At 52.3% G+C, this 24,424-nt stretch overlaps 6 protein-coding genes across 6 annotated transcripts; all 6 read left to right on the top strand.

Moving 5' to 3' along the window:
• The first annotated feature begins 947 nt into the window (after positions 1–947).
• LOC115901164 (feather beta keratin-like) lies at positions 948–1,259 on the top strand. Its single transcript, XM_030943565.1, has one exon. It carries the CDS (start codon positions 948–950, stop codon positions 1,257–1,259), a length of 312 nt encoding a protein of 103 aa, XP_030799425.1.
• Positions 1,260–3,942: 2,683 nt separating this feature from the next.
• LOC115901178 (feather beta keratin-like) lies at positions 3,943–4,254 on the top strand. Its single transcript, XM_030943585.1, has one exon. It carries the CDS (start codon positions 3,943–3,945, stop codon positions 4,252–4,254), a length of 312 nt encoding a protein of 103 aa, XP_030799445.1.
• Positions 4,255–7,218: 2,964 nt separating this feature from the next.
• Positions 7,219–7,530, top strand: LOC115901077 (feather beta keratin-like). Its single transcript, XM_030943393.1, has one exon. It carries the CDS (start codon positions 7,219–7,221, stop codon positions 7,528–7,530), a length of 312 nt encoding a protein of 103 aa, XP_030799253.1.
• A 3,225-nt stretch (positions 7,531–10,755) lies between these two features.
• LOC115901062 (feather beta keratin-like) lies at positions 10,756–11,067 on the top strand. The gene has a single exon (XM_030943361.1). The coding sequence runs from the start codon at positions 10,756–10,758 to the stop codon at positions 11,065–11,067; it is 312 nt and encodes a 103-aa protein (XP_030799221.1).
• A 2,908-nt stretch (positions 11,068–13,975) lies between these two features.
• On the top strand, positions 13,976–14,287 carry LOC115901000 (feather beta keratin-like). The gene has a single exon (XM_030943256.1). It carries the CDS (start codon positions 13,976–13,978, stop codon positions 14,285–14,287), a length of 312 nt encoding a protein of 103 aa, XP_030799116.1.
• A 4,180-nt stretch (positions 14,288–18,467) lies between these two features.
• Positions 18,468–24,390, top strand: TSTA3 (tissue specific transplantation antigen P35B). The gene is made up of 11 exons (XM_030971664.1): positions 18,468–18,671; positions 19,526–19,675; positions 20,791–20,905; positions 21,110–21,238; positions 21,315–21,388; positions 21,584–21,717; positions 21,839–21,903; positions 22,077–22,143; positions 22,215–22,294; positions 22,425–22,524; positions 23,847–24,390. The coding sequence occupies exons 2-11, from the start codon at positions 19,536–19,538 to the stop codon at positions 23,900–23,902; spliced, it is 960 nt and encodes a 319-aa protein (XP_030827524.1). The 5' UTR covers positions 18,468–18,671; positions 19,526–19,535; the 3' UTR covers positions 23,903–24,390.
• Positions 24,391–24,424: the final 34 nt, after the last annotated feature.

Here is a 24,424-nt window from a genome sequence, read left to right as displayed (position 1 = left end):
CAGGAAAACATTCCCCACATCATGACTTGCAAGGCTGTGTCAGACAAAACTGATATTATGACTTCAATTCAGGTACCTGTAGAGAGTAACAAGGTCAACCCACTTCTTCTGAAAAGTGAATGTCTATAGCTACATCAGCTGCTCCTCTCACAATTTCTTCCCCTTATCCTTCACCAGCTATGGATGGACCAGCACAAGACCTTGGGGAGTAGGAGAGGCATCTGTAAATCACAGGAATTGCTTTCCCATCACTAGGGGAAAAGGCCTGAAATATAGGGATGTTAAGAATTTTGCAATATGGTAGAGAGACAGAAAATGTGATGGAAGGGGAGCTGTCACCTGTTAACTCCCCACCAGAAGAGCTGCAAAGCCCAAACCAGCCTGACGTGGCTGTGGTGGAATGAGGCCCCTCTTCACCACACACCCACAAAACCACAGCACGCCACTGCCACGATGATGACATCCCACTTCTCCAAAGCTCTGGTCACGTCTTCAGCCCTCCCAGAGAAACAACATTAACAGAAGCCTTTGGTGTCTAATACCTGCATTTAAAAGCTGCTGCCAAGGAGATGGCCTCAAGAGCAGAACAAGACACTGCAGCATTGTGGGGAGCAAAATACTCCCCACCTCAGCACTTACCAGGCCTGCAAAATGTCCCAAGGCCATGGGACAAGGCTGCCCCGCCCCTCCACAACCAGCATAAAAGCCGGCCCAGAGCCTTTCTCCCTCACACACTTCTCCTTCTGCTCCTGCAGACTACAAGGTGAGCCTCAATCCTCTGACCCTCCTGCTCCTGCACCCCTGGCCCTTCCAGCATGCTCAGCCCCAACCTCAGCAGCTCTCATCCTTCCGCACAGCAGCTTCCACACTCCAGCACTGCCCCTTGCCCTCCCCCATCCCTGCCCTGCCTCACCCTCTCTCTTCCAGGCACCCTCCACACCACACCCATGGCCTGCTACAACCGCTGCAGTCCCTGCGGACCCACCCCGCTGGCCAACAGCTGCAACGAGCCCTGTGCCCTGCAATGCCAGGATTCCCGCGTCATCATCAACCCTTCCCCTGTGCTGGTCACCCTGCCAGGACCCATCATGACCTCCTTCCCCCAGAACACCGCCGTCGGATCCACCTCCTCTGCTGCTCTGGGCACTGAGCTCAATGCCCAGGGACAGCCCATCTCTGGGGGATTTGGCTTTGGCCTTGGCTACGGCCTGGGAGGCCTGGGCTGCTATGGCAGAAGGGGCTATGGCTCCATCTGCTAAGGGCCCTCAGCACCAGCCCTAACACCACCAGCTCTGGCCTCTGCCAACAGCTCCTGCAACCAAAGCACCTTGGCTCATATTTGCCCTACTTGTACCTCACCCTGGATCCCTTCAAGTTCTCTCCCTTGTCTTTTTATTCTTTTGCCTAAATAAAATTTTCCTGCATCAAAGCCTCATGTCTCATTTTTGAATTTGAAAGCTCTCACACCTTCACCCATGGGGTGGATGGCAAAGGGGCTCAAAACCTTCCTAAACAAGTAGAAACCCCACCCATAATAACCAAGGCTGCCACAGGAAGCTGGGTTGAAGGATGACCTCCCAGAATATGACAAAATCACATCTCCTGCCATTCCAAAGGCTTTGACACAACAATGCTGTTCTGCTCATTGCTCTGGCAAGGCCTCTCCATGCCAGCATTCCCTTGACAAGATCTCCTCCCATCACAACTCTCAAACTACAGCAACATCCACTCAGAGAGAAACCCACCAAGTGCTGCAAGGGCTTCCATCCTCTCTGCTCAAGGAAGGCCACGCAGAGTAGAATTTCCAGAACCATGGACAGGTCAGGTTTTCATCTCTCTGGACACAGAGACTCCTGCGCCTCCTCCACTCTGTGACCACCCTAAAACTAAAAAAGGCTTCTCTGCTCTACCCATGGAATTTCATCCATTTCCACTTGTACCATATCCGACTTGTAACAATTGCCATCCAGACTTGTCTCCTGGAAGTCCCAAGACCCTCAGTCCCTGTGAGAAATCCTGCAGACCTTTCAATATCTTGGTGTTCCTGAACTGGCTTTGTTTCACTAAGTCTGTGGGCCTCCTCCCCTGGGGACCCCAGAACTGCGCACACTGACTCACAGCATTTTTGAGGATGTAGAACAGGGTTGGCCTCATGGAAATTACTCTAGAGTTACTTCATTTGAAGTTTGACTCCAGCTTGAATTCGGATCACAATGTCCCAGGTCATGTTCTTTAAATATTATATAAATAGAGCAGACCACCTCACTGACCCTTTACACCACCTGTACATCCTGGCAAGGTCTGTAATGACGAAGTAGGAGACAGTGCCAAAGACATTGCAAAGAGGTGGAGGTAAACACCAACCATGGCTCCCTCAGCATCCAAAGTATATTTTTTTCTTTCTGTATGTAACACAGAGGTGACTAAGATATGATTTTGCCCTCCAAAATCAATCCTAACTGCTCCTCATCACCTTGTAGAAGCTGAACTTGGAAATGCTTTGGAGGGGAAAAAATTGTCCTTTGTAGGGGAAACAAGGTGCCTGGAAATCCATGGGTAAGGTGGGAGAGAATTAATGCACTGTAAGGAGAAGGACCCAATGCCCACCACAGCCACAAAGCCCCGTCCAGCCTGACAGAACTGAAAAGAATTGGGGCCCCTCTCTCAAATGCAGCCACAAACCAAAGCACACCTGTCCCATGGGTTATCTTAACTGATGTCACCTAATTTTCATAGGCATTTGTGGTTTATTTTGGTTTCTCTGACATGCACCCGCCAAGCAAATCCTCCCAAATACCAACTCTCACTTTAAAGCTGCTGCCAAGGTCAGATGGACTTGAGCACAAGAACAGGACATGGAATTACAGAGCTGCAGGAAGGAAAACAGTCCCCAACTCATGACTAGCCAGTCTAGGCTAGGAAACACTGACGCTATGATTTTCATTCAGGTACCTTGACAGAGTAGAAAAGGTCAACTCTTTTGTTCTGAAAAATAAATGCCCTCAGGTTTTCCAACTGCTCCTGACATGTCATCTTCTTATCCTGCTGCAGATTTCCTTTCCAGGTTTCACTCAGAGCCCAGCAATGGGACCGCAGAGTCTGACCTTGCTGGGGCAAGTGGAGACGAGCGCTATGGGATGAACCAACACAAGATATTGGACAGCAGGAAAGGTGTCACAGGCATTGTTCTAACATAACCAGCAGGAAATACCAGGCATAGAGACAGGTTTAGAATGCAGGCAGTGGGACAGGGAGGGAGAGAAAGTCATGGAAGGGGACACCCGTCATCCCCAGTAGAGCTGCAAAGCCCAGATGAGCCTGACGTGGCTGCGGGGGAATGAAGACCCTCTCCACAAGACACCCACAAACCACAGCACACCAGGGCCAAGGGGTGACTTCACTGTTGACACCCCACTGACCAAAGTTCTTGTTATGTCCACAGCCCTCCACAAAAAACATCATCATCAACAGACTTTGTTCTCTAATAAATGTATTTAAAGCTGCCGACAGGGCCAGATGGACACGGATTCAAAAGCAGAACATGAAACAGCAGAATTGTGGGATGGGAAACACTTCCCACCTCAGGACTCACCACACTGAGTCAACCAAGCACTTTGGCCTGCAAAATGCCCCAAGGCCAAAGGACAAGGTTATCCCGCCCCTGCAGAACCAGCATAAAAGCCGGCCCAGAGCCTCTCTCCCTCACACACTTCTCCTCAAGCCTTCTCCTGCTCCTGCCGACAACCAGGTGAGCCTCAGGCCCCTGACCCTCCTGCTCCTGCACTCCTGGCCTCTCTCTCCCAGCACGCTCAGCTCCAGCCATCCTCACACGTCCCCACAGCCTCCACACTCCCTCTCTCTTCTGCATCACTGCCCCTCACATTCAAACACCCTTGTCCTGCCTCACGCCTCTCTCTTCCAGGTACCCTCCACACCACAGCCATGGCCTGCTACAACAGCTGCAGTCCCTGTGGACCCACCCCGCTGGCCAACAGCTGCAACGAGCCCTGTGCCCTGCAATGCCAGGATTCCCGCGTCATCATCAACCCTTCCCCTGTGCTGGTCACCCTGCCAGGACCCATCATGACCTCCTTCCCCCAGAACACCGCCGTCGGATCCACCTCCTCCGCTGCCGTGGGCACTGAGCTCAATGCCCAGGGACAGCCCATCTCTGGGGGATTTGGCTTTGGCCTTGGCTACGGCCTGGGAGGCCTGGGCTGCTGTGGCAGAAGGGGCTATGCCTCCATCTGCTAAGGGCCCTCAGCACCAGCCCTGACACCACCAGCTCTGGCCTCTGCCAACAGCTCCTGCAACAAAAGCACCTTGGCTGATGGTCTCACCACTTCAAGCTCAAACCTGATTCCTTCAGCTTCTTCTTTCTCATCATTCTTTCACTTCAATAAAGTTTTCTTGCACCACAACCTGAGTTGTTTCATCTTCTTTTTGAATTCCAACGGTCTCACATCCTCACCCTGTGCAACGCCAGCACTCAACCATTACGTTGAAATGAAAGGGAACAAAGAACATTTCTTAGCAAATATGTCCCCACCAGGAACAACCAAGGCTGACATGGGAAAGAGGGGAGAGCAGGGAATGTTCTAGAACATGACAAAAGGCCATCATCTCATCTACCAAAAGCTTTGACACAATTCTCTCCTGCGCACTGCCCAGCCAAAGTCACTCTATGCCAGGATACACTTGGAAAATTCTCTTCCCAGCAGCATTCTTGAGTCCTTCCAGTGAACAGAGGAATTACATCATGCACTTGGGCAGCAACTCCAGAGTACAATTTCTTCCACCCCCCTTGTGAAGTGTGGCCCAGCCGGAACAGTATTTCCAGGATTATGGCCTGTTCAGTTTTGGACCTCCAGGAAGTGGGACCCCATTGTCTCTTACACTCTGGGACCATCCACACACACTGAAAAATTCTTCCTTCCTCTGCCCATGGAATTCCATCTATTTTCACTTGTGCACGTGCCTTCTTTCCCTTCATGTCTACAGTGCTGAGAACAATAGGGTTCCCACACACTTGTGTCTCCCCTTGTATAGCCTTGTCTCCTCAGAGTCCCAGCTCTCTCAGTCTCTCCTCTACAAGGATCCACCAGGCCCTTAAGTATCTGGTGGCCCTCAACTGGCCTTTTTCCACTATCCTTGTGTACTTCTTCATATCTTGAGGACAGAACTGTCCACACCACCCCACATGGAAATTCTCCAGTGCTCTAAAGAGAGCATGGGCCACCTCTCATGACTTCATGTCAACAATTTCCTGAAATCTGTCTTGGACACGGATGACACTGATAGAAGTAATGCCCCACTGCAATCTCCTGGTCTACCTGTTCTCGATCAGCACCACAGGGTCCTGCTCACAAAAGCCACTTTTCAGACTCTGAGCCCACAGCATTATCCAGCGCCAAGTGCAATTCCTCTCCAGATAGAGAACTTCTCGTTTCCCTTTCTTGAACTTTGGGAGATTCCTTGAACCCTCAGTCTCCTGATCACTCTGGTGCAACAGCCAAGTGGGGCCTCAGACACTCCACAACCTGCCAGCTCACTGAGGAGGCAACTCAACTCAACAACTGCCCACATGGAACAGAAGACTCCAGGTGCTCACACCTGGCACAGAGGCAAAGCCCAGACCAGCCTGACACACCTGGGATACTTTGGGATCCCTCTAAATAACACCCTACAAAGCCAAAACCGTGAGTTCCGCAGGCTGACCTGACTGACGACACCCCACCTTTCTAAACCAGGTCACATCTTCAGTCCCCTTTACACGCATCATCAACACCAACTTCTGGTCTGAATACTCTCACTTTAAAGGAGGAATGACTGTGATGGAAGGGGCAGCTCCTCATGCACTGCACAGGTGCAAAGGCCACACCAGCCTGACAAGGCTGTGGTGGAATGGAGCCCATATTCACAGCACACCCACAAACTAAACCACACGAGTGCCACAGAATGGCCTCACTGATGACACCATATTATTCCTTGGGCTTTTGTTGTATGTTTTTGTCTTTGTGACACACATCTTCCAAGCAAATCATCCCAAATACCCACTCTCACTTAAAAGCTGTGGCCCCGGTGAGGTGGACACAGCCTCAAGGGCAAGATATGACACTGCAGAATTGTGTGCAGGAAAGCAGACCCCACATCACAAATCCCAAATCCAAGGCACACAAAACCAATGTAACAATTTCAGTTTAACTACCTCTAGAGTGTAATAATGTCAAGAATTGTTTTTGGAAAAAAAAGGTCACATTAGCCTCAACTACTCCTCACATCTTTTCTTAGACCTTCACCAGTTCTTTCCAGGTTTCACTCAGAGCCCAGCAATGGCACCCCACAGCGTGACCTTGATGGGCCCAGTTGACATGAGTGCTACGGAAGAGCCAACACAAGACCTTGGACAGCAGGGGAGGTGTAACAGGGATTGTTCTCCCATAGCCAGCAGGAAAAGCATGGCATAGAGACAGCTAAAGAATGTTGACAAGGGGACAGGGAGGGAAATAATGTGATGGAAGGGGACACGCGTCATCACCCCCAGTAGAGCTGCAAACCCAGATGACCCTGACGTGGCTGTGGGGGAATGAGGACCCTCTCCACAAGACACCCATAAACCACAGCACACCGGGGCCAGGGGGTGACTTCACTGTTGACACCCCACTGACCAAAGCTCTGGTCACATCCACAGCCCTCCACAGCAAACATCATCATCAACAGTCTTTCGTCTCTATTACTTACATTTAAAAGCTGCGGCCAATGTCAGATGGACACGGAGTCAAAAGTAGGACATGACACTGCAGAGTTGTGGGATGAAAAACACTCCCCACCTCAGCACTCACCACTCTGAGCCAACCAGGAACTGTGGCCTGCAAAATGCCCCAAGGCCATGGGACAAGGCTGTCCTGCCCCTCCAGAACCAGCATAAAAGCCGGCCCAGAGCCTCTCTACCTCACACACTTCTCCTCAAGCCTTCTCCTCCTGCTCCTCTCCAAAACCAGGTGAGACTCAATCCCCTGATCCTCCTGCTCTTGCAGCCCTAGCCCCTCTCTTCCCGCATGCTCGGCCTCAGCCTCAGCAGCCTTCATGCCTCCCCACAGACAAACAACAGCCTCCACACTCTCTTGCCCTTCTCACACTTCCACCCTCACATCCGCACATCCCGCTACCCTGCCTCACCCCTCTCTCTCTCTTCCAGGCACCCTCCACACCACACCCATGGCCTGCAACAGCCTCTGCAGTCCCTGCGGACCCACCCCGCTGGCCAACAGCTGCAACGAGCCCTGTGCCCTGCAATGCCAGGATTCCCGCGTCATCATCAACCCTTCCCCTGTGCTGGTCACCTTGCCAGGACCCATCATGACCTCCTTCCCCCAGAACACCGCCGTCGGATCCACCTCCTCTGCTGCTCTGGGCACTGAGCTCAATGCCCAGGGACAGCCCATCTCTGGGGGATTTGGCTTTGGCCTTGGCTACGGCCTGGGAGGCCTGGGCTGCTATGGCAGAAGGGGCTGTGGCTCCATCTGCTAAGGGCCCTCAGCACCAGCCCTGACACCACCAGCTCTGGCCTCTGCCAACAGCTCCTGCAACCAAAGCACCTTGGCTCATATTTGCCCTACTTGTACCTCACCCTGGATCCCTTCAAGATCTCTCTCTTGCCTTTTAATGCTTTTTCGTCAATAAAGTTTTTCTGCATCAAAGTCTCACATGTTTCCTCTTCATTTCAATTCCAAAGCTCTCACACCTTCACCCATGGGGAGGATGGAAATGGGGCACAACACCTTCCTAAACAAGTTGAACCCCAAGAGTAACAACGAGGACTGCCACAGGAAGCAGGGTTGAAGGATGACCGTCCAGAACATGACAAAATCACATCTCCTGCCATACCAAAGGCTTTGACACATCAATGCTCTCCTGCTCATTGCTCTGGCAAAGACTCTCCATGACAGCATTCCCTTGACAAGATCTCCTCCCATCAGAATTCTCAAACCACACAAACAATTGCAATAACATCCACTCTGAGAGAAACTCACCAAGTGCTGCAAGGGCTTCCATCCCTCTGCTCAAGGAAGTCCACCCAGAGAAGGATTTCCAGAACCATGGACACTTCAGGTTTTCACCTCTCTGGACAGAGAAACTCCTGCACCGCTTCCACGCTGTGACCACCCTCACACTAAAAAAGGCTTGCCAGCTCTGCCCATGGAATTCCATCTGTTTTCACTTCTGTCCTTGCTGACTTGTAACAACCCCACATCCAGACTTGTCTCCTGGAATCCCGGGTCTCTCAGTCATCTCTGAAAAATCCTCCAGCCCTTTAAAAATCTTGGTAGCCCTGGACTGGCCTTGTTTCACTAAGTCTATGGGCCTCCTCCCCTGGGGACCCCAGAACTGCTCACACTGACTCACATCATTTTTGAGGATGTTGAACACAGTTGGCCTCATGGAAATGACTCTAGAGTTACTTCATTTGAAGTTTGACTCCAGCTTGACTTTGCATCACAAGGTTCCAGGTCATGTTCTTTAAATATTGTATGAATAGAGCAGGCCACCTCACTGGCCCTTTACACCACCTGTACATCCTTGCATAGACTGGGATGATGCAGTAGGAGACAATGCCAAAGACATTGCTAAGAGGTGGAGGTAAACACCAGCCATGGCTCCCTCATCATCCACACTAAGATTCTTTTTTTTCTGTAGGCAACTCAGAGGTCACTAAGACAGGATTTTGCACACCATAATCAACACTATCTGTTCCACAACACCTTCTACAAGCTGAACTTGAAAATGCTTTGTAGGGGAAAAATTGTCCCATCCTTGCCTGCAGGAACAGGGTCCCTGGAAATCCATGGGCAAGGTGGGAGGGAGTAAATGCCCTGGAAGGGGCAGGACCTAATGCCCAGCACAGCCACAAAGCCCAGATCAGCCTGACACGGCTGTAAAGGAATGGGATCCCTCTCTCAAATGCAGCCACAAACCGAAACACACCTGTCCCATTGGTTGACCACATTGATGACACCCCAATTTTCATAGGCTTTAGTGGTTTATGTTGGTTTCTTCGACACACACCTTCCAAGCAAATTCCTCCCAAACATCAACTCTTACTTTAAAGCTGCTGCCAAGGTCAGATGGACATGCTCACAAGAGCAGGACATGGAAATGTAGAGTTGCAGGAAGGAACACAATCCCCAGCTCATGACTTTTATCACCAGCCAGGGGTCTGTGTACAAATCACGGACAGGACGGGACTGCTAGGAACTTGCCTTGAGCTGTTCTATTTTTCAGCATCAGTCTCATTATATGGTTATCACATTGGGAAGATGCCATCAGCTCACATCCCAGGCAGCAGACCAAGAACTTCATGTTACAACTTACTTGAAAAGATTTTTGACCAATCACACAAAGCAAAAGCATATTGATAGTAGTTCTAACCAACTACTATAAGCACACATACCTTTGGTTAAAACATTGCCTGCTTATTTCAAATAAAATACCTGCTTGTAAGCCATAAGACACAATGCACAGAGCTCCATCACTAAGCTTAAAACTTCTTAATATCTCACTAGATATACTTCTCTGTGGCTTAGGGAGTTATTCAGGCAAGTGCTAATACACAGACCATTGTTCTATTTTTCCTAAATTTCTACTTCCTAAATAATTTTTCTGCTGACCTATCAATTTCCAAAGCCCTCTGATATTAGGAATTCCAGAACTCGTCAGGCTGGGCTTGGAAAAACTGATGATCTTCATTCGGGTACAGTGAGACAGAAAAAAGGACAATACTTGTGTTCCGAAAATTGAATGTATCCAGGTCCTTCAAGAGGTCCTGAAGTCTTCTTCTTATCCTGCACCAGTTTTCCTTACTAGGATAAACTCAGAGCCCAGCAATGGGACCCCACAGTGTGACCTTGCTGGACCCAGTAGAGACCAGAGCTACAGGATGAACCAACACAAGACATTGGACAGCAGGAAGGCATCACAGGCATTGTTCTCCCATAGCCAGTACAAAAGGCCTGGCATAGAGACAGGTTTAAAATGTTGGCAATGGGATAGGGAGGGAGAGAATGTGATCGAAGGGGACACTCGTTACCCCCAGAAGAGCTGCAAAGCCCAGATGAGCCTGACGTGGCTGTGGGGGAATGAGGACCCTCTTGACAAGACACCCAAAATTCACAGCACACATAGGACATTGGGTGACTTCACTGTTGACACCCAAATGTCCAAACCTCATGTACACAGCCCTCCACAAAAATCATCATCATCAACATTCTTTGGTCTCTACTACTTACCTTTAAAAGCTGCGGCCAATGTCAGATGGACACGGACTCTAAAGTAGGACATGACGCTGCAGAGTTGTGGGATGGAAAACACTCCCCACCTCAGCACTCACCACTCTGAGCCAACCAGGAACTATGGCCTGCAAAATGCCCCAAGGCCATGGGACAAGGCTGTCCCACCCATCCAGAACCAGCATAAAAGCCGGCCCAGAGCCTCTCTCCCTCACACACTTCTCCTCAAGCCTTCTCCTCCTGCTCCTGCCAACAACCAGGTGAGCTTCAAGCCCTGACCCTCCTACTCCTGCACTCCTGGCCCCTCTCTCCCAGCACGCTCAGCCCCAGCCTCAGCAGCCCTCACACCTCTTCACAGCCCCACAGCAGCCTCCACGCTCCCTCACCCTCCTGCATCACTGCCCCACGCATACATACACCCCTTTGTAACCTCATCTCATCTCTTCCAGGGACTCTCCACACCACACCCATGGCCTGCAACAGCCTCTGCCGTCCCTGCGGACCCACCCCGCTGGCCAACAGCTGCAACGAGCCCTGTGCCCTGCAATGCCAGGATTCCCACGTCATCATCAACCCTTCCCCTGTGCTGGTCACCCTGCCAGGACCCATCATGACCTCCTTCCCCCAGAACACCGCCGTCGGATCCACCTCCTCCGCTGCTCTGGGCACTGAGCTCAATGCCCAGGGACAGCCCATCTCTGGGGGATTTGGCTTTGGCCTTGGCTATGGCCTGGGAGGCCTGGGCTGCTATGGCAGAAGGGGCTATGGCTCCATCTGCTAAGGGCCCTCAGCACCAGCCCTGACACCACCAGCTCTGGCCTCTGCCAACAGCTCCTGCAATCAAAGCACCTTGGCTGGTGGTCTCCCTACTTCAACCTCACACCTGATTCCTTCAGCTTCTTCTTTCTCAGCATTCTTTCACTTCAATAAATTTTTCTTGCATCACAACCTGAGTTGCTTCCATCTCTTTTTGAATTCCAATGGTCTCACATCCTCACCCTGTGCAATGCCAGCAGTCAATCATTATGTTGGATGGAAAGGAAGCAAAGAACCTTTCTTAGGGAACGTGCCCCACCAGTAACAACCAACACTGGCATGGAAAACAGTGGAGAAGGGCAAAGTTTCCAGAACATGACACAAGGCCATCACCTCATCTACCAAATGCTTGGACAAAACAACTCTCTCCTGGGCACTGCCCAGACAAAGTCACTCTATGACAGGATACACTTGGAAAATTCTCTTCCCAGCAGCATTCTTGAATCCCCCTGTGAACAGAGGAACAGGAGCATCCACTTGAGCAGGAAATCTGGAGAGCAAGTGTTTCCATTACTTATGCTCGAGCAGACCCAGCAGGAGCAGGATTTCCAGGATTATGGCCTGTTCAGTTTAGGATCTCCAAGAAGAGGGACCCCATTGCCTCTTAAACTCCATGACCATCCAGAAACACTGAAAAATTCGTCCTTCTTTTGCTCATGGAATTCCATCTATTTTCACTCATGCACGGGCCCCCTTTCCCTTCACGTGTGCAGTGTTGAGAACAGCTGGGCTCCCACACACTGGTGACACATCCCTGCCCAGCCCTGTCTCCTGAGAGTCCCAGCTCTCTCAGCCTCTCCGATAGCAAAGATTCTCCAGCCCTTGCACTATCTGGTGGCCCTCGACTGGTGTTTGTCCACTACCCACTTGTGCTTCTTCACCTGTTGAGGCCAGAAGTGTCTACATCACTCCACATGGGATCTGATCAGTGCTCTAAAGAAGGAAAGAGCTACCCCTCAGGATTTCAGGTTGAAAAGTTTCTGAAATCTGTCATGGACACAGGTGACGCGGATTGGAGTAATTCCCCACTGCGACCTGCTGATCGCTCTGTTCTCTATCAGCACTACAGGGTCCTGCTCACAAAAGTCACTTTTCAGACTCTGAGCCTACAACATTATCCAGGGCCGAGTGCAATTCTTGTCCAGATGCAGAACTTCACATTTCCTTTACCTGAACTTTGGGAGATTACTTTAACTCTTAGTCTCAAGGTCCTTCTGACCAGTGGAACAGACAAGTGGTGCCACAGCCACTCCATCGCCGGCCAGCTCACTGAAGGGGCAACTCTCCAACTGCTGACAAGGAGTGGAAGAGTCCAGGTGTGCACACCTGGCACAGATGCAAAGCCCAGACCAGCCTGACACACCTGGGACAGTTTGGGGCCCCTCTTCACAATAATTCTCACAAACCCAAAACCATGATTTCCATGGAATGACCTCACCGATGACACCCCACCTCTCCAAATCTTGGTCACATCTTCAGTCCCCTTTGACACACACATTCAACACCAGACTTTGGTTTCAAATACTCACACTTCAAAGGAGGAATGACTGTGATGGAAGGGGCAGCTCCTCATGCACAGCGCAGCTGCAAATTCCACACCAGCCTGACATGGCTGCAGTGGAATGGCACCCCTCTTCATAACACACCCACAAACTAAACCACACAGGAGCCACAGAATGGCCTACTTGATGACAACCATGTTTTTCTTAGGCTTTTCTTGTATATTTTGGTTTTTCTGACACACATCTTCCAAACAAATCCTCCCAAATACCAACTCTCACTTAAAAGCTTCCACCAAGGTCAGATGGACACTTCCTCAAGAGCAGGACATGACACTGCAGAGTTGTGTGCAGGAAAACATTCCCCACATCATGACTTGCAAGGCTGTGTCAGACAAACTGATATTATGACTTCAGTTCAGGTACCTGTAGAGAGTAACAAGGTCAACCCACTGTTTCTGAAAAGTGAATGTCTATAGCTACATCAGCTGCTCTTCATACAAGTTCTTTCCCTTATCCTTCACCAGCTATGGATGGACCAGCACAAGACCTTGGGAGTACGAGAGGCATCTGTAAATCACAGGAATTGCTTTCCCATCACTAGGGGAAAAGGCCTGTAATATAGGGATGTTAAGAATTTTGCAATATGGTAGAGAGACAGAAAATGTGATGGAAGGGGAGCTGTCACCTGTTAACCCCCCACCAGAAGAGTTGCAAAGCCCAAACCAGCCTGATGTGGCTGTGGTGGAATGAGGCCCCTCTTCACCACACACCCACAAAACCACAGCACGCCACTGCCACGATGATGACATCCCACTTCTCCAAAGCTCTGGTCACGTCTTCAGCCCTCCCAGAGAAACAATATTAACAGAAGCCTTTGGTCTCTAATAGCTGCAGCCTTTGGTCTTTAAAAGCTGCGGCCAATGTCAGATGGCCTCAAGAGCAGAACATGACACTGCAGAGTTGTGGGGAGCAAAACACTCCCCACCTCAGCACTCACCACTCTGAGCCAACCAGGAACTGTGGCCTGCAAAATGCCCCAAGGCCATGGGACAAGGCTGTTCCGCCCCTCCAGGACCAGCATAAAAGCCGGCCCAGAGCCTCTCTACCTCACACACTTCTCCTCACGCCTTCTCCTCCTGCTCCTGCTGACAACAAGGTGAGACTCAATCCCCTGATCCTCCTGCTCCTGCAGCCCTGGCCCCTCTCTTCCAGCATGCTCGGCCTCAGCCTCAGCAGCCTTCATGCCTCCCCACAGACCAACAACAGCCTCCACACTCTCTTGCCCTTCTCACACTTCCACCCTCACATCCCCACATGCCGCTACCCTGCCTCACCCCCCTCTCTCTTCCAGGCACCCTCCACACCACACCCATGGCCTGCAACAGCCTCTGCCGTCCCTGCGGACCCACCCCGCTGGCCAACAGCTGCAACGAGCCCTGTGCCCTGCAATGCCAGGATTCCCGCGTCATCATCAACCCTTCCCCTGTGCTGGTCACCCTGCCGGGACCCATCATGACCTCCTTCCCCCAGAACACCGCCGTCGGATCCACCTCCTCCGCTGCCGTGGGCACTGAGCTCAATGCCCAGGGACAGCCCATCTCTGGGGGATTTGGCTTTGGCCTTGGCTACGGCCTGGGAGGCCTGGGCTGCTATGGCAGAAGGGGCTATGGCTCCATCTGCTAAGGGCCCTCAGCACCAGCCCTGACACCACCAGCTCTGGCCTCTGCCAACAGCTCCTGCAACCAAAGCACCTTGGCTGATGGTTGTCCTACTTGAACCTGACATTGGACCCCTTCCACTCGCTGCTCCTGTCTATTCATTCCTTTGCCTAAATAAAATTTTCTTGCATCAAAGCCTCAGATGCCTCCCGTTCTTATACCAGACCTCTTGCAGCTGCACACACCCCACAAGCTCCCCCCCCCCCCCCCAATTACCCGCCCCCCCCCCCCCCCCCCCCTCTCCTCCAGCGCCCCCCCGCCCCCCCCAAGGGGGGGTGGGCCTTCCCCCCCCCCCTTCCCCGCGCCCCGGGGTTTCCCCGTGCCCCCCGCCCTCCCTGTCCTTCCCCCCCCTCCCTCTCCGGCCCTGCCGGTGGTGGTTTTTTGTTCTCCCCTCCTGCCTCCCTCTCCCCCTCCCCCCCCCCCCCCTTGCGCCCCCCCCTGGTTTTTTTCTTTTTTTTCTTTCTCCCCCTTGCCCCCTCCCCTTTCCCTCCTCCCCCCCCCCCCCCCCTTCTCCCCCGCCCCCCGGGCCCCCCGGCCCCCCCCCCCCCCTTCCACCTCTTGGGTCCCTGGATCATCTGTGCTGGTGACCCCAAGCCACCAACCCTCCACTCTGAGGTCACACATCACATCCCCATTATGACTTGAGTCCCAGCAAGTCACTGTGGATTCCTGAGGTGCAGCATGGACACCTGGCAACGAGGTGCAGGAACGAGCCTGTGACCCTGCTGAGAAGATGGTGCCCCTTGCGCCGCCTTCCTGCCTCTTTGTTTCCCAATACTGACACTCCAACATGGATTTTTGGGTCATAAAGATCTTTGGTCTCCTCAAATTGCTTCTCACCAGTGACGTTCACTCTTTCTTCTCCTTTGATGTGTTTTTTTTTTCTCTGTACAAAGGCTCCCGGCAAACAGGTGAGCTCTGGGCTGACACACAAGTTCAAAGTCTCCAGGGCTATTGGCAGCACTAAAATATTCATCAAAAGCAAATTAAAATAACGTCTCTGGAGCAGCTGGAGCCCAGAGAGGCAGAGAACTCCATGCACAGCTGGATTCAGATTTGGTTCAAAGAGGAAGAGTTTGCTGAGGAACAAAGCCCTTCCTTGAAACCAAAACTAAACAGCCCCTGCAGCTGAGCTGAGAAAGGAGAGAGGGAATAGGTTTGCAATGGTTTGGCCTTTTTATTTCTCTGTTTAGTTAAATAGTGCATTTCCCCTGGTTGGCCTTGAGGCACCAACTTCAGCTCATCTTAAAATAAAGTCTAACCCATAAAAAGACAAATTTAAGTAATCCGTGCTCTTATACTCATTCACCTTGGAGTTCATCCAGCTTGACATCAACACTTGGACAGAAACAAGAGCAGGATTTCACCTTCCCAAGGTCCTGGGACATGCCCAAGCAGCCAGGCCCAGCGGGATGTCTGCCTCATCCCAAACCCGTGCCAGAGACGCTCTTCTTGGGCACAGTCAGCTCACGTGGGTTCCAGGGAGCGCTGGGAGGAGGCTCAGATCCACATCCACAGTGCCCACATTCCTCTCTCCCATCCACCCTGGGAGATCCAGGTCTCTTGGGTCCTGCCCAGTTCTCTGCACTCCATCCAAGGAGACCCCAAGAAGATGGGATGGGCTGGAAGAGGTGGCATTTTTTCCAGTGCTTCTCCTGATGGGATTCACACTCACCTAGCCAAGATCCCACTCCCAGAATAATCCCAAACCCCATTATGGAGCAGTGGCAGGTTCATCTCCCTCCTCCAGAGGACTGGACCCGACAAGACCAAATCCAAAATCATAGTGGGAAGGACACTCTTGTGCAGCAGCTGCTCCCAATCCCATGAACAGGATTTCTTGGAATATCTGTGGCCACCAACCCCATCCCCATCCCAGTCTTCCCCCTCTGTGCTTTTGGATAATTCCCACTGCCAAAGGGCTGCACATTGTGGGGAGCAACCCCCAATCCCTATGGAAACTGGCACAGGCCATCCTGTGGGACAAGGCCTAGAAAAAGGGTCACTGCTGGTGTGCTGCTCCATAAAAAGGAGCCACAGAGCTGGAATTTTAGCAGGGAAGGGATGCTTAGAGCTGTCTCACCTGGGCTCCTGGAGCTTGGCTGCAGCTGTAAAGCCTCATCCTCGGACAGCTTCCACCTGGGATAGGCTGTACCTGGGAATCTCATACCCAGGAATCTCATACCCATCTGCTCCACTTTCCTGGGAGGCATGGAGAGGGCAGAGCACGGAGTGGGGCTGGACCCAGAACCGGGCCCGTTCCAGAGAAATAGGTCACCCAACAAGGAAGCTTCGTTACGGAAACAACGCCTCACACCAAGCAGCGGTTCTCCGACAGGACCTGGCCAAGCCACCCAAGCTTTATCCTGCCGGCTGGAAGGTCCTGGGATGTCCTCAGGATCGTGTCACGCAGACGCCCTGCCCAGATGAGCTAATGGGTCTGCTGCAGGCTTTGATCCTCCAATCCCAAAGGCCTTGTTAGATAACATCAGGAGCCTGGGTGATATTTCATTAACAAACGAGTCCGTCCCATATGGTCGCCGCAACTTTATCCCTTTCCCCTGTGATCTTCCCTCGTGCTCCAACATTTCTTTGGTAATTAGACCCAGAATTAGCATATTTAAGCTCCAAAATTACTGCATTTAATGCAACACCGTGGTTATTCGAATGCTGTCACAGCAGCTCTTGGGCTGTGCCACCTCCCAGCAATTCCTTGGCTGAAACGTGGTTTTATCCCTAATTAGTCTCACAAGACTTGCAGGAGGCAGCAGGAACATCTTATTCTCCCACCAGCACATGGAAAATATTCCTTGGCTTTTCCCCCTCATCCTTGAGAGTGTTCAAGGCCACATTGGAGCAACCTGATCTAGTGCAAAGTGTCCCTGCCCATGACAGGGGGTTGGAATGGGATGATTTTTATTTATGGGAACGATTTTATTCCAGCCCATACCCTTTTATTCCATAATTTCACCGTGCAGTGAAGTGGAAGCGTGGACGCAGCTGGATCTGACTCATCCCTACATCAACGTGAGGTTTCTTCTTGCCAAACCTCAGTGTCTCGTGGAGGATGCAGGACAGACGTGGAATTAGCTGGCGTGGAGAAGGAGCTCCAGCGTCCATCCCTGGCTCCGTGGGTGAGATCAGCCAGGGAATCCTGTAAAACATCAGGTGGGAACAACACTGAGACCCCTGGGAGTGGGATTTTGGATCTGGGAAAGGCCTGCAAGGGCTGGGCACACGCTGGGAATGGGCACTTCCAGGAGACAGAGGCACAAGGTGACATCTTTTAATATACAAAATATCCCCCCCCAACTCTCAGCAAGGAGGTCCCCAAGGATCCAGCCTTCCCTGATATTTTTCCAAATCAAAAGGACACATTTCCAGGTCTCAGCCAGGAGAAAATAAATGAAAAATTGATATTCTATTGCTTCTCGACACTGGGGCTACCCAGGGCTTTGGCGGGAGGAATGTGGGAATTCCTGGCTGGGTTGCCCTTAATTCCACTTTCAAAATTTTAATTTAGAGCAAAGCCCTGCCTTTGCCTCGCAAAAATCCCGAGGGAAAAGCCAGCTGGATGTGTGGGTGGAGGGGGTGCCTTCAAAACTATCCCCCACACGCAGGAAAGCTCTGCTCATTTTTAATCTCGGCTTAAGTGTATTAAAAGTGATTAAAACGTTTTCACATCGAAATCCCTTTCGATGGGCCGCTTTGTGGGGAGACACCTAAGAAACCCCTTTTCTCTCCACCCCCTTCCTTGCTTCTGCACCTCTTCCCATTAACCCCCTTAAAACCCCTGCACCCTCTTCCCTTCTCCTTTCCTTTCCCCGGGACTTGCACCTCCTTCCCATCCACCTTTCTGTCCTTGCACCCCCATTCCCTTCCCTGCACCTCCTTCCCTCCCCCTGCACCTCCTTTCCCCACCCGCACCCCTTTCTCTTCCCTGTATTTCCCTTATCCCTCTTCCCAAAACCTTCTCCCTTGCGCCCTCTCCTTTCCCCTGCTGCCGGGCACGGACTACATTTCCCGACGAGCCAAGCGGCAGCGGCCGGTGACGGCGACGGAAGAACCCGAGCGCAGCCGAACCCTCCTCGGGCCGATACGAGCGAAGCCGAACTCAGCCGAGCGTCCAACGAGCTGACCCGAGTAACTCCGAATCTAGCCGAGCCCCCACGGAGCCGAGACCAACCGAACCTAGACGAGTCGCCACGAAGCACCGCCGAGCAGGACCGAGCACAGCCGAACTCAGCCGAGCCCCTACCGACTCAACCCGAACCCGCGCCGAGCCGAGAGCAGCCGATCTTAACCGAGCGGCTCCGAGCGCACCCGAGTGGCCCCGAATCCAGCTGAGGGTGAGACGCGCCCCTCACCCCATTAAGGGACATTTGTGGGGACAGGAGCCACCCCAGACCGGTGGGGAGGAGAACCGGGGGGTCCCCAAAGTGGGGGGACAGGACGGTGGGAAGGGCAAGGGGGCGGGAGGTTGTGGGTTGGGAGGGGGGACGCGCTACGGGACGGGAGGGGATGAGGGGAGATGGGGGTGCAGGAGTGGGATTCGGGGTGCAGGGGAGGTGGGGGGGGGTTAGGACTGGGTTCAGAGCTGGGATTTGGGGTGCATTGCTGGGGTTTGAGGGGCAGGGGAGGCGTGGGATGCAATCCTGGGTGCAGAGCTGGGGTTTGGGGTGCAGGGAAGGTTTAGGTTGCAAACATAGGATTTGGGGTGCAGGGGGAAATTTGGGGTTCAGGGCGAGATCTGTGGTGCAGACCCGGGGTGCAGAGGGAGATTTGGGGTACAGACGGAGATATGGGGTGCAGGGGGATATTTGGGGTGCAGACACAAGACTCGGGGTTCAGGAATAGATCTGGGATGCAGCCCCTGAGGTGCAGGGGGAGATTTGAGGTGTGGGAGGCGATTTGGGGGTGTAGAAGGAGATTTGGGGCACACACCTGGGGGTGCCGGTGCCCCTCCCTTTCCAGAGGCTGGGCAGTGCCACGTGGCAGGTCTGGCCCTGGCCCAGGTGGCCTCCAGGTGAGGCATTTCAGCCCTGTCACAGCCAAACACGCCCCTTTTTACCCAGAATCGCAGAAATTTCCCCCCCAAAACCCCGATCCCACCTGCCTGGGGTGTGGGGATGCTCGTGGGTGCCCACACCAGGGTGGTCCATGCCGAGGTGATCCCAGCTTGTCCCCCGGCTCCTCCCTGCAGGGTTTTGGCCATGACAGAGGTGACCAAGCGCATCCTGGTGACAGGTGGCACCGGCCTGGTGGGCAGAGCCATCGAGAAGGTGGTGGCTGATGGAGAGGGGCAGCCGGACGAGGAGTGGATCTTCGTGTCCTCCCGGGACGCCGACTTGACGTGAGTTGGGCTTTTTCCTTGGAAACCCCGGAATTTGCTCTATTAACCCCAAAAAACCCCCATCCCTGGACTTTGTTTTTCCTTGGAAACACCCCAGTCTGCTCTGGTGACCCCAGAACTTCCCATCTCAGGATTTTGTTTTTCCTTGGAAATGCATCAATTTGCTTGATCCCACCAAATCCCAAATTTTCTCATTCCAGTGTTTGATTTTTCCTTGGAAACAACCCTGACAACCTTGACCCTGACAAACCCCAAAATTTCCCATTCCAGGATTTGATTTTTCCTCCAAAAGACCCCAGTGTGCTCTGTTGACCTCACCCAACCCCAAAATTTCCTATCCCAGGATTGGAATTTTCCTTGGACACAACCCAATCTGCTGTGCTGACCCCACTGAATCCCAAATTTTCCCATCCCAGGATTGGGTTTTTCCTTGCGATCATCCCAATCTGCTCTGGTGACCCCAAAATTTCCTATCCCTGGATTTGGGTTTTCCTTTGAAACACCCCAGTCTACTCTGACCCAACTGAATCCCAAATTTTCCCATCCCAGGACTGGTTTTTTCCCTCAGAAACACCCCAATGTGCTCTGTTGACCCCACTGAATCCCAAATTTTTCTGTTCCAGGGTTTGATTTTTCCTTGGAAACAGCCCAGTCTGCTCTATTGGCCCTGACAAACCCCAAAATTTTCCATCCCGGAATTTGGGTTTCCCTTGGAAAGACCCCAATCTGCTCTGTTGACCTCACTAAACCCCAAATTTTCCCATCCTAGGATTGGGTTTTTCCTTGGAATCGCCCCAGTCTGCTCTGGTGACCCCAAAATTTCCTATCCCTGGATTTGGGTTTTCCTAGGAAACACCCCAGTGTGCTCTGTTGACACCACTGAATCCCAAATTTTCCATCCCAGAATTTGAGTTTCCCTTGGAAAGACCCCAGTCTGCTCTGTTGACCTCACCCAATCCTAAATTTTTCCATCCCAAGGTTGGGTTTTTCCTTAGAAACTCCCCAATCTGCCCCCACCGAACCCCAACACTTCCTCTCCTATTCTTGGGTTTTTCCTTGGAAACACCTCAATTTGCTCTGCTGACCCCACTGAATCCCAAAATTTCCCATTCCAGGAGCAGCTCCGAGACCAAAGCCCTGTTTGAGAGGCACAAGCCCACCCACGTCATCCACCTGGCCGCCATGGTCGGAGGCCTCTTCAAAAACATCCGCTCCAACCTGGATTTTTGGGTGAGCACCCATGGAATTGGCACTGCCGGGATCCCTGTGGGTGCTGCACTCCCTAAAGTGGGATATGGGCACACAGGGATGTGGTTTGCTCTGCTCCCAGTGCCAAACCAGAGCTCCAGTGGTTTCTGGAGTTATTATGAGTTGTTGGTGAAGGAATTTGGGGATCCCTGACCTCATGATCCTGATAAATGTCCTTTTCCCCAGAGGACAAACATCCACATCAATGACAACGTCCTGCACTCTGCCCATGAGTCAGGGGTGCAGAAGGTGGTCTCCTGCCTCTCCACCTGCATCTTCCCAGACAAGACCACCTATCCCATCGACGAGACCATGGTGAGAATCCCCATTCCCACACAAAATCCAGGGAAAGTCTCTCCCCTGCTTAATTTATCCGCTCTGATATTCCCAGATCCACAACGGGCCGCCTCACAGCTCCAACTTTGGCTACTCCTACGCCAAGAGGATGATTGATGTCCAGAATAGGTGAGCTGGGGACATGGGAGCAGCCATTGGATTTCAAGGCAAGGGGAATCCAGTGGGAATTCCAGGTGGAAGTTGGGGAGATACCTGGGGCTCAGCAGGTGAAGGTGCTGCTGGCCAGGGTTTTTTGGGGGCACATCAGTGCTGGAGGAAGGGGCTTGAGAGCCCACCCACCATCCCTTCCCTGCTCTCATCCAGGGGTTATTCCGAGCAGCATGGCCGACGCTTCACCGCCGTCATTCCCACCAACGTCTTCGGGCCACACGACAACTTCAACATCGAGGACGGCCACGTCCTGCCAGGGCTCATCCACAAGGTCTACCTGGCCAAACGTGAGGGTGGCAGGACTTCCAGGGATTTTTTCTGGGGAGAAATGAGGGGTTTTTTCTCTCCCACCTGCCCTGTGGGGTGGTTAGAGGTGGCTCTGGTGGTCATGGCTCCTTCCTCCTGCAGAGTCCGGCTCTGCTCTGACCGTCTGGGGAACAGGCAAGCCCAGGAGACAGTTCATCTATTCCCTGGTAGGTGTGGCCTTGGGAAGCAGGGAATGGGGCTGGAGGAGCCACTGGCAGGACCCCAGAGGGGTCTGAACCCCCCTGGCTTCTCCTGGGCCATCCCCAGAGTTGTGTCCCCTTGGGATGGGAGGGTTGGGGGACGTCAGTGACCCCTCCAAGAGTTGTCTGCTCTTCCACAGGACCTAGCCCGACTTTTCATTTGGGTGCTGCGGGAATATGATGAGGTGGAACCAATCATTTTGTCAGGTAAGCCTTGGCTGTCCCCCAGGAGTCCCCTCTCCATGAGGGAGCAGCCATGATCCTTCCCTTCTCCACAGTGGGAGAAGAAGATGAAGTCTCCATCCGGGAAGCAGCAGAGGCCATTGCAGAGGCCATGGAATTCAGGGGAGAGCTCGTTGTATCCTTCACAACAGGCTAAGCCCCTCTTCCCACCAGCTCCCCATGGAGATTCCACGATCCAGAGGATCCTTCCCACCAAAGGAGCAAAAGCAAGACGTGTTTTTCCTCCTTAACCCTTCCCATCCCAGTTTGACACCACCAAGTCCGACGGGCAGTTCAAGAAGACGGCCAGCAATGCCAAGCTCCGGCGGTACCTGCCCGAATTCCAGTTCACACCTTTCAGGAAAGGTGAGATGGGGGAGTCTCCAGGAGACACCGGGGGTCGTGCCCCATGCCATCAGCTTTGGTGGCATCAAGGTGGTCCATCCTTTCTGGATGAGGAATGAGGGTGGTGAAGCACTGGCATGTGTTGCCCAGTGAGGTGGTGGTTTCTCCATCCCTGGAAATATCCAAGGTCAGGTTGGATGGGGCATGGAGCAACCTGGTCTCTTGGGAGGTGTCTCCTTGCATGGTGGTTGGATGAGATGACCTAAAAATGTCCATTCCAACCCAACCTATCCCACGATTCTCTGACCAAAATCCATTCCCAGTCTCCAAAACCTGTCCCATGATTCTCTGACCAAAATCCATTCTAGATCCCCCAAACCCATCCTGTGATTCTATGACCAAAATCCCTTCCCAGTCCCTAAACCCATCCTGTGATTCTATGACCAAAATCCATTCCCAAAATCCATTCCCAATCCCATCCCATGATTCTCTGGCCAAAATCCCTTCCCATTCCCCAAACCCATTCTGTGATTCTCTGACCAAAATCCATTCCCAATCCCAAAACCTGTCCCATGATTCTCTGACCAAAATCTGTTCCCAATCCCTCAATTGTCCCATGATTCTATGACCAAAATCAATTCCCAGTCCCAAAACCTGTGCCATGATTCTGTGACCAAAATCAATTCCCAGTCGCCAAACCCATCCTGTGATTCTGTGACCAAAATCCATTCCCAATCCCCAAACCCATCCCATGATTCTGTGACCAAAATCCATTCCCAATCCCCAAACCCATCCTGTGATTCTGTGACCAAAATCTATTCCCAATCCCGATACCTGTCCCATGATTCTGTGACCAAAATCCATTCCAGTCCCCAAACCCATCCTATGATTCTTTAGCCAAAATCAATTCCCAGTCCCAAAACTTGTTCCATGATTCTCTGACCAAAATCCATTCCCAATCCCAAAACTTGTTACATGATTCTCTGGCCAAAATCCCTTCCCAGTCCCCAAACCCCTTCCATGATTCTCTGACCAAAATCCATTGCCAGTCCAAAACCCATCCTGTGATTCTGTGGCCAAAATCAATTCCCAATCCTAAATCCATCCCATGATTCTATGACCAAAATCCCTTCCCAGTCTGCAAACCCATCCCGTGATTCTATGACCAAAGTCAATTCCCAAAATCCATCCCCAATCCCCAAACCCATCCTGTGATTCTCTGACCAAAATCCATTCCCAACCCCGAAACCCATCCCATGATTCTGTGACCAAAATCCATTCCCAAAATCCATTCCAAAATCCATTCCCAATCCCCAAACCCATCCCATCTTCTCCCTCCCCAGCCGTGAAGGAAACCTGTGCCTGGTTCAACGCCAACTATGCCAACGCCAGGAAGTGACGGCACCAGGACTGCCTGGCACCGGGATCATCCTCTTCAACTCAGGGTTGTCCTTTGCTGGGGCAGAGGACGGGGCTGGGCGGGTGACAGTGACATTTCCAAAGTAAAAATGGGAGCCTGGGGAGCAGCTCCCACATTCCTGCCCCACTGCTGGGAGCGGCGCAGGACGCCCAGGGCAGGGGGGAGGAAAGTTGGGGCATCCCAAAAAGATCCCAAATCAAGTAGTGGAAGCCAGCTGGAGCCATCGCCGTGGCTGTGTCCAAGAGGGTGGTGGCTCTGAGCTGTTAATGAGCTACATTAATTACCTGCAATTAGGTGTAATAAAGGGAAGGCAGTCAGGAATCCAGGGCATGGAAATGGCAGCAGGGAATTTGCTGCTGCTCTTGGCACATGGGGATGATCCTACAGCCCCCTATCTCAGGATAGGAATGGGAAAGACTCCAGCTGTAATTGTGGCATTTATTAAAATATATGCAAATAGCATAAAACTGGTGGGATAATGAACATCTACCCTGTACCCAC

The sequence above is a fragment of the Camarhynchus parvulus genome, chromosome 2 (genome assembly GCF_901933205.1).
Source record: "Camarhynchus parvulus chromosome 2, STF_HiC, whole genome shotgun sequence".
NCBI classification, from domain to species: Eukaryota; Metazoa; Chordata; class Aves; order Passeriformes; family Thraupidae; genus Camarhynchus; species Camarhynchus parvulus.
The sequence above is the reverse complement of the archived record's forward strand: the minus strand, read 5'-3'. Positions and strand labels throughout refer to the sequence as shown.

What these genes read in the sequence shown, in the direction of transcription:
- TSTA3 (XM_030971664.1), top strand. Translation starts at nt 19,536, where the DNA reads ATGACAGAGGTGACCAAGCGCATCCTGGTGACAGGTGGCACCGGCCTG. An exon ending in ATGATTGATGTCCAGAATAG is followed by an intron (nt 21,389 to 21,583) that starts GTGAGCTGGGGA and finishes GCTCTCATCCAG; the next exon opens with GGGTTATTCCGAGCAGCATG. An exon ending in AATTCAGGGGAGAGCTCGTT is followed by an intron (nt 22,295 to 22,424) that starts GTATCCTTCACA and finishes TTCCCATCCCAG; the next exon opens with TTTGACACCACCAAGTCCGA.
- LOC115901000 (XM_030943256.1), top strand. Translation starts at nt 13,976, where the DNA reads ATGGCCTGCAACAGCCTCTGCCGTCCCTGCGGACCCACCCCGCTGGCC.
- LOC115901062 (XM_030943361.1), top strand. Translation starts at nt 10,756, where the DNA reads ATGGCCTGCAACAGCCTCTGCCGTCCCTGCGGACCCACCCCGCTGGCC.
- LOC115901077 (XM_030943393.1), top strand. Translation starts at nt 7,219, where the DNA reads ATGGCCTGCAACAGCCTCTGCAGTCCCTGCGGACCCACCCCGCTGGCC.
- LOC115901178 (XM_030943585.1), top strand. Translation starts at nt 3,943, where the DNA reads ATGGCCTGCTACAACAGCTGCAGTCCCTGTGGACCCACCCCGCTGGCC.
- LOC115901164 (XM_030943565.1), top strand. Translation starts at nt 948, where the DNA reads ATGGCCTGCTACAACCGCTGCAGTCCCTGCGGACCCACCCCGCTGGCC.